At 45.9% G+C, this 18,132-nt stretch overlaps 1 protein-coding gene across 3 annotated transcripts in view; it reads right to left on the bottom strand.

Annotated features, from left to right (window-relative positions):
* FSTL4 (follistatin like 4) overlaps nt 1–18,132 on the bottom strand; it is a 717,149-nt gene that overhangs the window by 361,612 nt on the left and 337,405 nt on the right. For all 3 annotated transcript variants that reach the window (XM_047730849.1, XM_047730850.1, XM_047730848.1), the window contains one exon: nt 17,227–17,260. In XM_047730849.1, the coding sequence (XP_047586805.1) occupies nt 17,227–17,260 (34 nt within the window). The remainder of the gene's footprint in view (nt 1–17,226; nt 17,261–18,132) is intronic.

Genomic DNA, 18,132 nt, shown 5'->3' on the forward strand with positions numbered 1-18,132 from the left:
GTGTTTAATCTTCAAACATGGGAGAGTATTTCTGATCCCCCTTTTAAAACTGTTTACTTAACTGCATCAAGGGGAGTAACTTTGCAAGAATTGCCCTATGGTTTAGTATGTGGCAATCTTCTCAAACTCTCTTTGTGCACTTGAGGGACAGGGCTACTCTCCCTGTGCTGTGTGCATTCTGGCTTCTCTCTCCACTCCTTCTAGCTCCTTTCAGTGACATCTCATTTGCTCTTAAATCTATCCACTGATTTTGACAATTCTGATTACAATTCTTATTCCTAAGAAATGACACTTGGTTATTTTCCACACCATCAATGTCATCTATTACCGTCTTACTCTTTCTTCATATTTTCAACTCCCGTTTTTACATCTTACAATATACATTGTTTTTTTTTTTTATTCTGTATCTATTAATACCAATATCGGAGGTTCTGCTTCTACTGGCTTTCACTTGGATATCTTTTTAATTTTGTTAGGTATTTTTTACTTTTGACTGTGAGCTCATGTTCTGTGGATGGTAACCTGTCAAAATCATTTAAGACATATGTTGAAGATGGATTCTTCAAGGATGTGTTCAAAGTGCTCAAAGTACTCAAAGTGCTACCAGCCAGGACTGCTTTAAACTGAATTCTTGGGACACCTGTGTGGCTCAGTGGGTTCAGCATCTGACTTCGGCTGAGGTCATGATCCCAGGGTCCTGGGATTGAGCCTTGCATTGATAAAATCTTCAAAAAAAATAAATTATTGGTTTGAGGTTTTCTCAGCCAGCCTGCTTATGAGTTCAGCTGAAAATCCAGCTCATGATTCTAGTTCTCAAAGGAGTTATTTTGATCCTTTACCCAGCACCAAGGTTCAAGGGAGGTAATTTTCTTCACTCCTCCCTGAAGGGAGGCAGGGCATATTTACTTCTATTCCACGCTTACACTAGGGTGTAGCTTTTGGGGGTCTCAGTTTAGGTGGAGGAGGTTTCCTAACAAAATGACATGTCCTAGGGTTGTCTCCTGTCCCTCTTGGGACCTCTTAAGGTCCTAAGAATCAAAGGTCAAGGTGACCTACATTGGGCAAATACATTCAAAGCAAAAGGCAGCTTCAGAGTCCTGATTGTCACCTTTCACTGAATATTGGGACTCTTAGGAAATCTTCACTTTCCTGCCTTCTCACTGAGGTGAAAGATTATTTCAATGTTTTGTCCATCATCTTAAATGGTTTTAGGTGAGAAGAGTCAGCTAAGGTAACTGGTCTCCCACACAGCCAGAAACAAAAGCCCACACAAATTGTTCTCTAGTTTTCACCTTATTGTTGCCCACTCTTCCCAAAGTTGTAGGTAAATCTAATTACTTAGTTTTGATGAAAGAAAATAACTTGGTCCACCAAATCCAAGGCTTTCTAACCCAATTCATTTCAGCAACATTCACTGAACATCTCCTACTTCTCAGTACTACAGACCTACTGAGAACACAGCCACAGTCAACCCCAGCCCCCATGTGGCTGAATCATAGCTAACAGTGATGGTAACATGGGGTCTGCTCAGAAGGCTGGCCAGTACTCTGCTAAGCCTTTTTTTTTTTTTTTAAATGTATTTAATCTATACAACTGCCATATAGGATAGAATGGTTACTACCATTTTAAAGGTAAGAAAACCTAGATACAGAAGTTCAGTAATGTGCCCAGACTAACACAGCTGGTTAAGTTAGATCACACTCACAAGGTCTGGCTAACTCAATTTGCAAAACCACACACAGAGATTAGAGAGCTCAAGAATAGCTATTGTGACAGTCTGTGAGGAAGGCAAGCAGGGTCAAGTCCCCAGGTAATGACAGCAGGAAACATTATAGAGCAGCCAACTTAAAGGTAGAATGGATGGTGGGATTCTTTGCACAATACAGTGAGGATTTTTCTTGCCCTTTTAATTCCCCACGTTATGTGGTCATTGCACACTTACGATGGCTGTCCCACGCTGGATGGGCACCTCTCTTCTCTCCCACAAGGTGGGAGGTCACCATCCCCCCATCCCCACGCAGACCCTGTGCATCTTGCCCTCTCACTGTTACTAATGATGTTTTTCCACTAAGTGTCACGCAGCCCTTTCACAGCACAGCAGCCAACGAATTGGGCATCATGGCTCCTGAAGACCAGGGGCCAGCCCTGGGAGCTGCTTGCAGCGCCGGCTCTATTAGAGGTGAGCTACATGGGTCTACCTCCTGCTTCTGCCGATGACGTGTGGGCAAAAGCAAGTGTGGGAGGGAGGATAAATCACAAGATAGTTTTTATGAAATGACTAATCAAGAAATAATGAGAACCCAATAACTACCAATTACAGAGGCAAGAGAAATAATAAAAATAATAAAGCAGAAAATGTACAAAGCAAACAATTAAGACTATTTTATTAAAACAATCCTTGCTATTCAGCAAGGATTAATTCTCCCTACACAGGGGCAGTAACTGTTTATCATCTGAATTTTGCACATTATGAACATGACACATAGAGAGTTAATAAGCTCCTGCAGGTTCTAGGACACTTTGGAGCCCAGATTAAAAGTTAGCCATGCTCACTCTCAGGCTGAGATGTCATCACTCATTAAATTCTAAACCAGCTCAGAGAACACACCATGTTTATTACTTCTCTAATACTATGTGGCTGATTCTAGAGGAGCCAAGAGAATCTTTGGAATAAATACACTAATTAAAAATACTTGAAAAATGTCTTTTTTTTTTTTTTTTTAGCTCAGTGGACCAAAATATATAAATCAGAACTATTCTGGTCTAGTGAATACTGTAAATGTATATTTAGATGTAACAAATATCAGTGGGAAATATCCTTGGAAAGTAATTACTTTATAATATATGTGGAATGTCTTTTAAATACTTAAAGCAACTGATCCATTTTTAAAGACATAACTTACACAAAGAGGCACAAATATTAATTACCAAGCTGGAAACACACTTACACAATTATAGCCTAAAGTGAATGTGTGCAGATCAAGGCATAAATATCAGAAAAGTAGATATTTTAATGGAACAGTTAACTGTCTAAACCAAGGACCCATGCCTAGATACCAGAGTTCTCAAGGAGTGCTAAGTATAAAGGATTACTTCAACCTTTACACTAAATCCCTCTCTATCTTTGACCCCTTCCCACCTGCTCACATCCAGCTCTACTGTGCTGTGATTAATAATATATCTGAGTATAAAATGGGCTGAAAACTCAAATGCCTACAAAGGCCACTAGATAATTTAATGAGTATTTTTCTTCTGGGATTTCAGCCTGTTCTTATTTATCTTTGCAAAACTGTATCTGACAATCTCAGCATCAAGGAGGCACTAGGGAGCAGTGTGGACTGTGGCACAGACCAATGATGACATTGGTCACTATGTGCACTCTCTAAGGACATAGCTGCTTACTCCAGCCCCCACTGTTACCATGAAGTCATGTGGGCCCAGGGTGACTAAAGCAGTTCACTCTCCAAAGTAATCTACTTGGATCTATATGTACAACATCCTTCATTTTAAATATTGGCCAATTATTCAACTTAAAATAGAAAAAAAGAAACTTATGAAGGCCAACATTATGTAAGTCAAACAAAACATGACCACGAGCTGAATCTGGCCATTGGACCACCTGCTTGAGACTTGTCATACAAAACCAATACAGATTAACAGGACAGGAAACAACAAGTGTTGGAGAGGTGTGGAGAAAGGGGAACCTTCTTACACTGTTGGTGGGAATACAAGTTGGTGCAGCCACTTTGGAAAAGTACGGAGATTCCTCAAAAAATTAAAAATAGAGCTACCCTATGACCCTGCAATTACACTGCTGGGCATTTACCCCAAAGATACAGATATAGTGAAAAGAAGGACCAATGTACCCCAATGTTTATAGCAGCAATGGCCACAATTGCCAGACTGTGGAAAGAGCCAAGATGCCCTTCAACATACGAATGGATAAAGAAGATATGGTCCATATACACAATGGAATATTACACAGCCATCAGAAAGGATGAATACCCAACTTTTTTATCAACATGGATGGGACTGGAGGAGATTATGCTGAGTGAAATAAGTCAAGCAGAGAGAGTCAATTATCATATGGTTTCACTTACTTGTGGAGCACAAGGAATAACATGGAAGACATTAGAAGAAGGAAAGGAATGGGGGCAATTGGAGAGGGAGAAGAAGCAGGAGAGACTATGGACTCTGAGAGACAAACTGAGGGTTTTGGAAGGGAGGGGAGTGGGGAGTTATGTGAGCCTGGTGGTGGGTATTAAGGAGAGCAGAGATTGCAAGGGGCACTGGCTGTGGTGCATAAACAATGAGTCTTGGAACACTGGGGGAAAAAAAGAATCTGTCTCACATATTAGAAATGTCTGGCTGCCTCAGTCCAAAGAGCATGCAACTCTTCATCATGGTGTCGTAAGTTCAAGCCCCATGTTGGGTGTAGAGATTACTGAATAAATATGTTCACTATTAAAAGAAAAAACCAATACAGAAGAGACATTGGGTTCAGGGGTCTTAGGAGAAGCCCTACAAAGGGGCTGACAGGCTTTGTGAGTTCCCCAGGTAGGGTACGAAGTGGTTCGGTGGAAGTTCTGTGATGCCTTCAGGATCCAAAATGATCTTGGGGGATGCTCATGAGGAAAAAGGGTTTCAGTCAGTAATGGTGGGTTTAGGCATAAGCCAGCAGGCAGGAGAGGCAGGTATGGGAAAAAGTCTTGCCCAGCCCCTTCAACACCAGAGCAGAGCCTCAGAGCCACCAGCACTCACAGGGTGCTGGGTGAGGCAGCCTATGGGCACTGTCTCCTACACCTACCATTCCCTGGACCCAACCACAGTGATCACATAGTCTCTGCCATCACATCCCCTGGCCCACAAAACATACTCTCCCTCTGAACACCACAGGAGTGTGGGACAGGGAGATCCTCGCTGTGCCTGTAGCTAACAGTCTGTATTTAGGTTTGAGACTCACACCCTAACCTCTGTTCGGGAGGCGTGGCCACAGCTTCCCAGTATCTGGCATCTGACGCACCCTGTCCATCTCCATCAGTCCTTCCCACTGCTCCCACTCCCATCACAAACAGCCACAGGGGCATCTGCTCTTCGCAAGCTCTTTAAGAGCAGACTGTTTACAGACCTTAGAGATCTGCCTTATAGCTGAGAATCCTGGAGACGGGGGTCCTAGAGAGGTCACACCAGTGACACAGAGAAGACTCTGAATATTTCATTACAGTGAGGGCCACTAGAAGGGCTTCCCACCAGCTGAAGCACCCCACCAGCCAGACTGCTAATCCTTCAAAAGCACATGCTTCCTCCTCTGTATAATAGAAGATCCCATATCTGGCCACACTGGACGATGGAGAGGGTTGAAACAAGTTAACTCAGCAAAGCTCATGCTGGGGCTTTAATGATGACATTGGTCACTATGTGCCCCCTCCTACTTGGTCCCTTCCCCACCAAACAGGAAAACAATATATGGAGAAGTATTTTAAACAAAAGTCAAGGCAAAGAATTTAACTAGAAAACTCAGCCAGAATATCCATCACTAGGACACACTGGCTGGGCACCCAGGACAACGCTAGACACTGTGCCTCCCCTGAGAGAAGGGAAAACATGGCCCCAAGGATAGGGTGAAAGGGAAGGTACCAAAGAAACCAGCCGTGGAGAGCCAGGTTTATGAATCCTGCTCGGTCCACACACCCCACCTCTGCTATCTGCTCACCAGGGGGCTTCAGACCAGTCACTTCACCTGCTCAAGACTGTGTCCTCAGCTGGGAAAATGAGTTATCCCACAGGGACCTTCCAGATCTGCAGGTGGATCTCTAGGGTGATCCCATGAAAGGCAGTGCCAAGAAGCGAGCCAGACTGCACACGGAGGGCACAACTACCACCAGGCAGAGCATTCAGGCAGGCTGCTCAGTGGCGGGGACGCAGCCATGAAGGCCGGCTGGAGGCCTGGCCCTCGAAACCAGAGAATGAGGGACCGGGATGGGGCGGTGCCCAGGCTGGAGCACTAAAGAGCTCTCAGATCATCGCACTGGGGCTCAGCCAGCGGCAGCACGGCTCTCACTCTATTGTGACCATCTCTGATCCGCGACACCGGCATCCTAATGGATCTGCCTGTCAGCCATGGATAAGCATGGAGCTAATAGACGTCAAACAGCATTTGCATTTCTGAGATGGCTTCATCTGCTCCCTCTCCCGGGACTCTCCAAACTGATATTTGAAATCTGGACAGACGGGTCTGCTCTTGGACAGCTCCTCTTCCAGAATCTCACAGGAAAGAAACAATTATTTAATTATTTCCTAAACAGACAGCCAGTGCTGAGCTTACTAAACAACCAGCCCAACCACAACCACAACCGGAAGCTGCTTCTATCCTGGGAAGGCATGCAATTCCCTAAGAGACTCGTGCCCCTTGATATTACAGTAGCTTTCATTCATTCACTCAGAGCCTGCTTTGCCACGAATCATCTTGTTCATCAGCAGCACTGCAGAAGGCCGTGAGTGAGCGGGATGTGGGAGGGCGATGAGGAGGTGAGCATCCGGAATGGGTGCGAGGACCCAACCACGTTGCTAGCTTTCACCCAAGCTCCCTCCCGGTGGAGACAGCAGGGTCAGGATGGAGTTCCCAGTTTGGATTTCAATTCCCGGGACCTCTAGCTGACAGAAAATGCTGCAGAGTTGTCTGTCTGGGGAACATCTGCATTTGGGGCTCACTCTAATACAGTCCCCGACACAAGGTAATGAATGTTTTTTCTGGCTTTCCCTGGCTCTATTTTAAACTGTCATCATTTTAAACCATGAAACATGTCAAGTGATAATTAAACTTCACCACAGATAGGTACAGTGGAAACGATTAACTTTTACCATTTCCCCCACATACATTTTGAATATTCTGAATCCCCACGGTATGGGATCATTACATTGACGGATGAGAAAAGTTGTCTTTATAATGATTTATTTTTAAAAGAACCAAAACAGGACTAAAAACTCTGTAGTTCTGCACTGGGTTTTAATTCGAATACTCCTGCCATAAGCTCACATAGAAAGAGAGGAAGTGTGGGGGGAGGGAAGGGCTCTGACTGAGGGTCATCACCTCCAGCCCTGCCCCAGTGGGCTGTGGGACCTGGGACATGCCCCTGGCCACCTCCAATGATTGGTTTCCTCATCTGTCAGACACCCATGCTGATCTCCTCCTCCTGCCTAGCTCAAAGGTTTTCATGACTGAGGACATGAAATGACAGATGACAAAGCTCATTGAGAGCAAAAAGCAGCCTGCTTATACTATGCAATAGAAGATGCTCTTATTCTAAATTCTATATACAAGGCCAAGCGGTTTGCTAGCACAGCTTTACACAACCACAGTTCAAAAAAACCCCAACTCAACTCATTTTATTTTCACCTGAAGTTTCTAAGCATGAGATTAGATCTGACCCTATCAGACAAATGTCCCCTCTTAGCCACAGGACTCCCATTTTGTGTCCAAATAGGCAGTGACTCACACAAATGATAAAAATTCAAATGCAGCAGCCAAGCAGCTGGATGGGAATGCTGCTTCCAGCAAAAAAAGAGAGCAAATAACTGCTAAAATTAGTAAAACAAACAGATTGAAATGTATTTTTACTCTGACAACTCATTTTCCAGACCTGTGATTTTTTTTTTTTTCTTTAAGGCGTATTTCTTCTGAACGTGGAGGTCCCTATTTCTCCCTGGCATCAGCAGACAAGGAAGGTCCAGCCACCTGGACCCCGCAGGCATTTCAGTTACAGAATGATGACTCCACGTTTGTGAATATGAACAGTTCAATCACCATTGGACAAACAATGCCGCATTTCCATGGAGAATGTGCTTTCCTGATGGACCTTGGTTGAGCCCATTTAAATTCTTTGGTCAATTTCCTGTTGAGTTCAAAGGATTCCCCCATCTTTCATTTATTTACAAAATACAATTGCAATGCCTATGTCAGAGGGTGCTCATGAGAATTAAGGGAAAGACTGGAAGTGAAAAGATGTCCATTAAAAACTCTTCCAATCTTGGGGCACCTGGGTGGCTCAGTGGGTTAAAGCCTCTGCCTTCGGCTCAGGCCATGATCCCAGGCTCCTGGGATCAAGCCCGGCATTGGGCTCTCTGCTCAGCAGGGAGCCTGCTTCCTCCTCTCTCTCTCTGCCTGTCTCTCAGCCTACTTGTGATCCCTGTCTATCAAATAAATGAATAAAATCTTAAAAAAAAAACAAAAAACTCTTCCAATCTAGGGAATTTGTATGAAAGCAGTGAAGTAAGGCTTTGACCATAAATTAATATATGGACAATCGAGAAGCCTTAGTAAAAGGTAGCTCTTGAACGAGAGCTCTGGTTATACGTGAGGTCCAGGTTCCCCCATCTCTGTCTGTGGTCCCTGCCCCGCCACAATGCCATCACAAGCAGCTAGCACGGTGAATGTGCCCCCCAACCTCCTTCCCAAAAAAGAACAGGATCTCTAATGAAAAATGGAAAATAAAGCTTGTTAGAAGCTTTGTGGTGGCAAGCACTGAAGTTTCCTTCAGGGGAGAAGCTGAACCTTAGCTTTGATGCCTCTGGCTGAAGGGCTCAAGAAAGGAGGGTATGGTGGGGGTCTCAAGGAACAGTAACCCTCCCACAGACAGTGGCAGTGGAGGTTTGATGCACCTCAGCAGGTCATGGCATGTATCACCATGGGAGTGGGGAAACAGCAAGACAAGCCATTGTGGGAGGCAGCTGAAGCGAAAAACAAAGAAGGCAAATGTGCCCTGTCACCAGGAATCTGGGTACAGATGCATGCTCCCTCACAAGCTCCTGTGACTTCTGGTCAGCAGGGTCATATCTCAGCCTTGGTTTCCTTCTCCAGAAGACAAGAGACATGCCTTCTCCAGAAATGTTGGGTGAACGCTGGCTAAGCTCATCCTACCTGCAAGGCACTCCAAATCCTTTGGGAGTAGGTACTGGGATAGACACTCAGATGTGGAATCATCGAGTAAACGCTAATACACAGAGTGAACCTTGTTTACCTTCCTGCACGAGAGCTCTGGTTATACGTGATGTGTCCTAACTGGGCAGAGGCCCAGTTGTCCTTTGGGGATCCACTACTCCCTCCCGCCCACTCTCTCTCATGCCACCTTGACTGCAGGGGCTTGGCCTGACCTGTGTGGAGCCCAGGATCACAAAGCAGCTCACCAGGCTTATCATGGATTCAGGTGGCGGCACATGACCCCAGCCCATCTCACCCAAGGGGATTTTCGAACGGCTACAGGAAATACCAGCTCAGAGGCGCTTTCTCTTCCATAGGATGTGGAGACATACATGGGGAGAATGGACTTACCATTTAGGGGAATGAACTAGAAGGGGGTGAAAAGAGAAACCAGGTCCTCGTGCCCTATACCAAGTGTGCCTGAGGCCAGCACCCTCACCCCTCGCCCCCTTCCTGACTATCCAATTATATAAGCCAATAAGATCCACTGTTTGAGCTGGTAGCTGATTTGTGATTTGCAGCCACATGTCCTCACTGACAGGGAACGCCATTAAGAGTCAAAAGGGAACCTTTTGTCAATATAACCATCCTCTGCAGAAAAGACCCTCAGACTTTGCCTCTACCAAAACATTCAGTGAGTTGTTCTCACCAAGAGAACATTCTCCCATAATGGTCTACACTGAGCAAACCCTTTCACACTCAGTTGTCGGCCCATCTGTGAGATGCCTGGCCAGGGACCAACACACCCAGGTGGCCTTTCTGTTTAAAGGATGCTTGTACATCTCCTCAGCTGACACATTCATTGATGTGTGTGCCCTGTAAGGGCAAGGACCACACCCTGTCCTTACTGCACAACCAGGAAACTCCAATCCACCCAAGGAAACTTCTATTAGCATCCAATAAACCCTGGAGAAACCCTAAGAATGGAACTTAATTTCCACAGGAGCTATTTCTCCTTGGGAAGTAGTAATTACCAAATGAGGCTTCAGACGTTGCTTCAGAAACACTGCAGGGGTGACACGGTAGCTGAGAGGCTGGGAACTCCCCAGGGGCTCCAAGAGACTAAGACAGATGGGTAGTGGTCAGCCTACACACCCAGGAGAACAGCAACAGCGCCATTCGACCACACTGACCATACTCAGACCCTCCCTCTGTTGACTGTACCTGTGCCCTGAAGGCTACATGTTACTGTCTGGCTCCCATGGAACCAGAGGCCAGTCAGAACCTGCTCATTTCTGTGACAAATGTTCTCTGACTTCCTGGTGAGCACAAGGCAAGCTAATAAGCTTCCCTCATGCAACAGTCAACAATTTGCAAAAAATTTTCTACATGCAGACCCTGAAATGTTTCTTGGAATCCAGTGGCAGCCTTGGCCGGGAAGGGTAAGTGACAGAGGGAACAGAGAACCACGGGGTGGGCTGCCATGCATAGGCTCTCCTTACCTGGCCTGCCTGATGTGCAAGCGCCACCACCACCCCTGTCCCCCCCACCACCCCCTTCCTACCCCAGATACTGTGGCTCATTCACCAAGCATAGCACGGTCACCAGAGAACGCACATGAAGCCCTCACCACAGCCCCAGGAGACCAAGAGACCAATGGCTGGGCAGCAGGGAGCTCCCAAAAGCGAGTGTGACCAGAAGAGAGAGCACTGGCAAGCCTCACTCATTTTGATGAGAAGTCTCACCTTGCAGATTATTTCTAGTTTTGGCTCTGTTCCCACTGAAGTGGAGAGACTAAACATTTGTTAAGAGAACAACACTATCTGAAAATAGGAAGGCAGGTTTTTTTTTTTTTTTTTTAAAGAGAGTTTTAAAAAGATGAATTAATTCTCATGACAGGAAGAGAATTAGAACATAATGGTCAGTTGGACTCTGTACCTCATTTCCTAATAAAGAAAGACTGCTCAGCAGCAATGAGACAAAAGAGACAGAAACAAATGCCTTTTAAGTCACAGATAATTAACCCCAGAGGCTTGCTGATGGCACATGAATATTGCTAGGGCGAATGGCTTAGGAAGTTTGAAAAGAGCTTCAGTGTTTATATGGAAAAGACAATTTCAAGGCTTCCTGAAAAGCAGAGACTCCTTCTGCTGATGGGCTGGGCAAGGGGCGAAGATGCCAGTGTCAACCTTCACTGTGGGGCCTTGGAGAAGAGAGGGAAGCCTCTAGGGCAGGGACAGGCCTCGGCAGGGAGGGAGTGCCATCACCGTGGGCCAGCTCAGTGTGCTGCAGGGCAGGGCTGTCTTGTGAAGGGCTCACCTCATTGGCCCTGGTTGGCACCCTTTGGGTGTTGTGACTTCTTAGACTACCCAGCTCTTCCCCCATAAGTTCCACATAGGGATCTTATTCCAAGTGTGCAATCACATCCCCAAGGAGACTCCGTGAAAAGCAAAGCCTGGGCACAGGGCTTCCCTGCCCTGCCCAGACCTACCGAGGCCCTACCATGGAGATCTAGCTCACCTGCACCAGCAGCTTGTCAGTACCAGCTAGCAGAGGGACCCACAAGTCCCCAGAAAGAGCACAGCCACTCTCTGAGGACCTTTGTTAAAGTGAGTGAGCCTTCCAAGAGCGCTGGTGAGAAGAAGCAGCACAGCAGACAGGACAGAGGGATCTGGAGCTGTGGACCCAGAGCCAAACAAGCCGACAGCCCCCATACCTGTGATTCTGCCTTATGTTAAGTGGGTATGTCACATCAAGCCAGGTCGGCCCTGGGATGCAGCAGGCATCTAATCCATCTTCAGGGCTTGCTGTGTATAAGGCACCCGGGAGGCCAGAGAGAAGGGTCTGGCTCCCTGCCCTCCCAGGGCTCGCCCTACACAGCAGGATGAGAGCTGGCCCTTAAGCGCAGGCCATAACTGCCCGTGCCATGTCCTGTGGTGCTGAGACCCTGCGCAGGGAGTCACACACGTGCAGTTCTAACAGCAGCATGGGCAGCTGCCATCGTCAGCCCTCAGCTGCAGTGAGCAAGGTCCTGCCGCTTCCAGATCCCTGGGGACAGCTGAAACTGCCCAGGGGCTAGGAGGGAATGACCGCTCACCCAGAGCCTGGCGGACCTTTGATCAAGGAAGATCATGTGCAGAGGCAGGAATGAGGACTCGGGCTCACTCAGGCTATCTCAGTCCACCACTAATCTTTCTAGGCCCAGGCACTCAGAATTATCTCAGGGAAGCTCAGGGAACAGAAGCGTGGGGTGACCCACAGCCTGAGACTCCTCTGGCTAATGCCATGAATGATCCTTGGCAGAGGCCCTTGTCCTCAATCCCTGAGCTTTATTCTGATGGAGTAATTGAAGGGATGGTAACTATGACACTCAAGGACAGTTCTCACCCCAGTGCCCAGGGAACCTTAATCTGGGGAGAGAAATTTTATGCGTGTTGCCCTTAAGTTCTTAAAGACACCACCAAGAAGAGAGCCGTGTTTCTTCTGACTGTGAAATGAAAGAATTCGAGCAAAAAGTTCAAGACTCTGACAGAAGAGAGGATGGGAACAGGCGAAGTTCCAGATAATTCCTCACGGTCAATAGGCCACAACATGCAAGGTCATATACAAGTCTGGTTGGAGACAGAGGGATGGGCTTGGTGACTGGAGACATTTGTCACTCTAGGTCTAAGGCCAGATCTACACGGGCAAGATAGGAAGAGCCATAATGGAGACTATCAACCCCATCAGGCACGGATGCCAAGGAAGGAAAGAGGCGGAGAAGCCTTTTATCAGTGGTGCTTGCAGCCGGAGCCACCCCTGGATTCTCAAGTTTCATGAGACTTTCAGGCTTTAGCCAGGGCAGACTGGCTTGCTGACTGTGATTCAGGATTGGGAATAATGGTCTGTACTATTACTATGCCCTTTTCTCCAGTAAGACTGAGGAACATACCCCAAGTCAGCCTGTGAGTAAGTAGAGAGGTAGGAGTCTACTGCCTACCAATGCGTCATGCTCACAACTGGGTGTCAGATTGTTGTGTCCAACCAGAACACACCAGCCAGCTGTGCCACCCACTTCCCACTCAAGCTGGGGCAAGCAAGAACAATATAGTTTTCCAGCAGCTGAAAAATGGCGGCGCCACCCAGAAAGAGCCCATTTCTGTGGGGCTAGAATTAGAAAGAGTTCGATGTCACTCTTACCTTTTTGAGGCCCAGGGTCTATAGGAGAGAACCACCAGCAAGCTCCCCTGTACATGAGAGTGAGGGTAGAAAGATGACAGAAACTTCATCTCTTTGCCCAGAGGGCAGTCTTGGTTTGAAAAGGACCTACTACCCCAGGCACTGCCACCATGTGGGTGGCTGCCTTCTAAATTCCCTGCATCTGCAGCCATTAAAGAAGTTACCTCAAAAGAAGCTAGGAGTTTATTAATCCGTTTTATGGAAGAGAGTCAGCCAGATCGCATCATACCAAGACAGATTATGCAGGCAACTGAGAGATCCAGAAAACATCTGCTAGACAAAATCAGAATTAATGGTAAACAGAATGCAATTCTTGATAGCTGAAGTTCACCCAGATGCAGAGAACTATAAAGGGGCTATTAGAGGCAGCTGCCAATTAAGGGCTAATTCCAAAGGTTTTCAGAAAGGGAGGGTCTAGTCACACAGCAGGGGAAGGGGGGGTGGTGCAGGCAGGTCATGTTTATTTAGGAGATTTGCATTGCTAAGGAGTCAGAGCCACCATGGGGGTGTGACAGTCACTCCCTCTCTCAGTCTTCTTCCTTCCGGGAAGACAGTGCATCCCTGCTCTCAGGTCTCCCTCACATCCTGCCAGAAGCCAGGTCAGGCTGGCCTGCACGAGAACCTGTGAGATAACCATCCCTGGGAGGCTGGATCACGCAATAGGACACTGGTACCCACCCAAAATTCACAGCCTCTAATCATAACGCAGTCGCAGACATCTGGAATGGTGTCTAGATCACTGCATGTTCCAAAGAGATGGCTGACAAGGGCTGAATTATCCTGGTCGCTAGGCTCAGCTCACTCAAGTGTTCTCTCAGGGCTGTAATTCAATGTGATGGAATCAGTTAGAGAAAAGTGCTGGTCTGAGCAGATGAATTCTGGCAGTCACAATCAGCACCAGCCCTCAGAGTGGACACGGGAGTGTCTCAGAGAGGTGAGGTTGGCACCTTTGGCTGAAGCCTTAGAAAAAGTTGAAATTAAATTGAAGGTGTCTGGAGGGAGGTAAAAATACGCGTGCAAAGGAAAGGAGATGAAGATGCAACCATCTGTCCTTCCCCAGGCAGCTAGTACAGGTGGCTCCCAGGGCTCAAGGACTGAAGGAAGAAGGGCTTGGTGGCTGGGGCAGGGATGTGTCCTTCCCAGAAGACATCCTACCAGTTCTGCAGTCCTGCCACACTCACTGGTACGACATATTTCCCTCTAGGTTCCCCTGAGAGCCCCAGCCCTAGTATAACTTGTCATCAAATAACCCCTAGATAGTTTGCTTCCAAGAGTCCCTCTTAGCTCTCTAGCCTTGGCAGTGGGCATGAACAGGCAGAAGAACATACACAAGAGAGGATCAGTGCATGAAAGGGATATTGGTCCAGAGGGAGTTCTTGTTCCTACAAATTAGCATGGAAAGGAAGGAAGATGCTATCCTCTTGTCATGTGTTGCTAAGGGTAAATGCTCTCTGCAAACTTGAGAACTGAGAAGTTATTCTCATTATCAACCACGTTACCATCCTGTCCATGCAAAGCCCATGGATGGACCCACATCATAGGCTCATCCTGGGCACTGAGGACACACTCCCTCTGCCTGAACTCCCTGGAGCAGGCCTTGCAAAGGATTCTGCATGGAAGGCCAGCCCCGAGACAATCGAATACATAAGATTAAGACACCATGGGAAACTAAATTTGGGAAATGCAGCATATCACACCCCCTTTTGGGAGTCAGACTTAGCATCTTAAAGGTTGAAGAAGTTCTGCAGTACAAGTCTCAACAACTAACTCTATACTGAGTCCAGCACTGGCCAAGTGGATTATTTTCCTAGGGCTGCAACTATAAAGCCCACAAACTCCAACCCCACTGTGGTCTATCCCAGACTCCATTCCCACCAAATTGAGTCCCTCTCACTTCTCACTTCACAGACTTAGTCAACACTTCCCAAAAGTCATGTAGGATGAGCTTGTGGCTGGTCATTGTTTGTGCCACTGAACCTGAGATGGAGAAGATACTCCTCAGTCAGATGTAGTCTGAAAACAAAAAATGGGAAGACATCTTGGATTGTGTGACCAGGAGGCTTCCTCCTCCAGACCTTGCCAAACTCTCCTGGGCCTGATAAACTGGGCAGAAAAATTCAGTGTTACTTATTTGCTCCTCTTTCCTTTCCAACTGCAAAATAACCCTAAGTGTTTGTTGAGAGACAATAATGTCTTATTTTCATCTGTAGGAATAATTGTTTATTGGAATATTTAGAGCATTTCTATAATTTTTATATTTGTACACTCTTCTGGAGAAGAAAAACCATCCCACCACTCAAGCAAGTGAATCCTCAGGCCTGAAAATACTGGAACCAACCTGCAGGGTCCCACTCCTTCTTTCCTTCCTGCCACGTTATAAGCACTGACATTAAGGCACTAAGCTATTTCAGAAACTCTCCAACACTCAACTTTGACAGAAACAAGCAAGAAAGACATGAGTTCACAATGGGGGGAAAAAAAGTTTATGTGCTGTCAGGACAAATTTGCTGTTACAAACTCGAAGCATACACTCCCAGTCAGCCAGCTGTGAGAGCTGCTAATTCCAAAGACGAGAAGGTTATGGATGAGTAGAGCACAAGTCAAACACACCTATGCTCATCCTCCAACGGTGTCAGTTTTCAGTGGACTTGGAGCCAGAGGTCCAATCCAGCCTTTTAAGGCCTCTGAGCAAATATACACATGATTCTCTCATACCCCAGCCTTAGTATTTAGAGACCTTTCTAACATAAGGAAAGTAAGATTCCAGAATAGTTAGGTTGATATGTGATTTCATAATGCAAATTAATTCCCAACATTCATACTTGGGGCTACTGACATGAATTAAATAATACTCAAAACCAAATTTCATGCCAACTTTTCTGCTCAAGGCTATTTCTTTCCCATTTACATGGTCATCAATAAGAAACATGGCCTCCTGGCTCCACCATATCCACCCAATTTCATTTGGTTTTGAGATCAACACAATGCAGCTTACCCTACAGATGCAGTTCACAGGACACCGAGACCAAATCCAGAGACCATGGCAAATGGGAATGGAAGCCACAAAGTTTAGCCCAGAGCCAGATTACCCAGCTCCTTTGAACCCAGGGTCCAAGCCCCATGGGTAGCAGCAAACAACCAGGTGGACTAGTTTACCAATACACTGAGTATGCAAGGCTTGGGTCTCTCAGCTCTAGAAACATAATTTGATAACATGGCCATTCTAGGTCTTTCACTGTGGGGCTTAAAAGAAGAACTAATCAGGAACCAAGGACATATTACATTTAGAGGTCTATGTGGAATTTGCTCACACCTTTTAGATCACCACTCTTTCTGGAGACAATGCTACAGAGAAGTTTGTCATTAAGGCTGAAACCAAAGACTCCAGACCAAGAACTCACTTTGATTCCCGACTTCCTCCTCCTAACCCTGTAATAAAAAGATGATTGGCAAAGATGCCCCACACCATAGAAAATACATCTTATTTGACAGTTGGTATTGCTGAAAGGAAGGGAAACTTCAATTTCTAAGGAAAGGTTTCAGAAATCACCACCCATGCCTACTTATGTCAGATACCAAAAAACAAACGTGTTAGAGGAACCGGCGGTGAAAATGAACATAATGGAATTGTTGCAAAAGGGACATTAATTGGTTATTTCTATTTCAGCTTAGCGAAAGCTGTAAAAATCTAATTACAAATATTTTTTACAGTGGCACCTTCTCCCAGTTATTGAAATACTTCAAATCATAAACTATTTTTTATTGTTGATGTTGTTTTTGCTGGATGAAACCAAACAATTACTTCAAACTCCACTCAAAGATAAGGCTTCTCTCCAGACCACAGATATGATCATGAAGAAGCCAGGTCCCCAGACCTCCACTTCGGATAGTCGAAGTAGAAGGCACAGATCTCTCAAGCAGCCCTGGATTTCAATTCTTACAGTCCTTCGAGGCAAGTACCAAATAGTCAGCACCCACATGAAATCTGAAAGAACAGGCTGCCTACAGTCTGAAGTTCAGGTTAGCTTCAACAAACTACTTCCAAAATGTCAACAATGAGAACGAAATAGGTATGAATGCATTTTCCCTACCTTCTCTTCTTGTGACTTCAAAGCTTCTGGACTCCTGCAAGAAAAGAAAGGCTTTGTGTTTTTGAAGAATAATTCACATGTACAGATACTTGCAAAAATCTCACCTCTGCTAGCCATTTATTCACAAAATGATGAACAATTTCATAGGAACATGACATTCAGCAATGCTGGGTCTACTAAACTCTCAACACACATACACACAGACACACACACACACACACACACACACACTCCAGTAAAGGTAAACAACTTGTTGTTTGGGGGCTTAATAAAAAAAATACATTATTAATCATTTAAGGTTTTTTGTTTTTTTGTTTTTTTGTTTTTTTTTTTTTTTTTTTTTTGCCACAGGAAGGCCAGAGGGAAAGGGAGAAAGAGAATCTTAAGCAGGCTCCATGCCTGATAGGGAGCCTATGTCAGGACTCAGTCTCACAATCCTGAGATCATGACCTGATCCGAAATCAAGAGTCAGACACTTCAATGACTGTGCCACCCAGGTGTCCCAATCATTCAGTTTTTAATGAACAGAGACAATTCTCATGGTCTTCTTCCTTATGTGGAATCTGGACTGGTACCAAGTGTGAAGGAAGACCCTGACCCGGGCTGATACCACATCTTCCACCTAGACTGCAGGTACTATAGGGCTTGGGAAAAACACAAGCAGTTAGGAGTCAGAATGATCTGACCTGCAGTAGATTATGGTTTGTGGGGCCATAATGAAGACCACCGTTGCTCCTGAGTGGGTCACTGGCGTGATCTAGCGATTGACTGTCCTCAATTCAATAGTTTCCAAAGGGTGGGATCTTACAATCTGGACAGCCAGTCCAGGCCAGTGGACTAAATTAAGCCTTTGGGTATTTGTTTTTTAAATTCATTTCTGCCTTCCCGTTTGTATAGGGCAATAAG

This window comes from Lutra lutra, chromosome 5 (genome assembly GCF_902655055.1).
Source record: "Lutra lutra chromosome 5, mLutLut1.2, whole genome shotgun sequence".
Classification (NCBI taxonomy): Eukaryota; Metazoa; Chordata; class Mammalia; order Carnivora; family Mustelidae; genus Lutra; species Lutra lutra.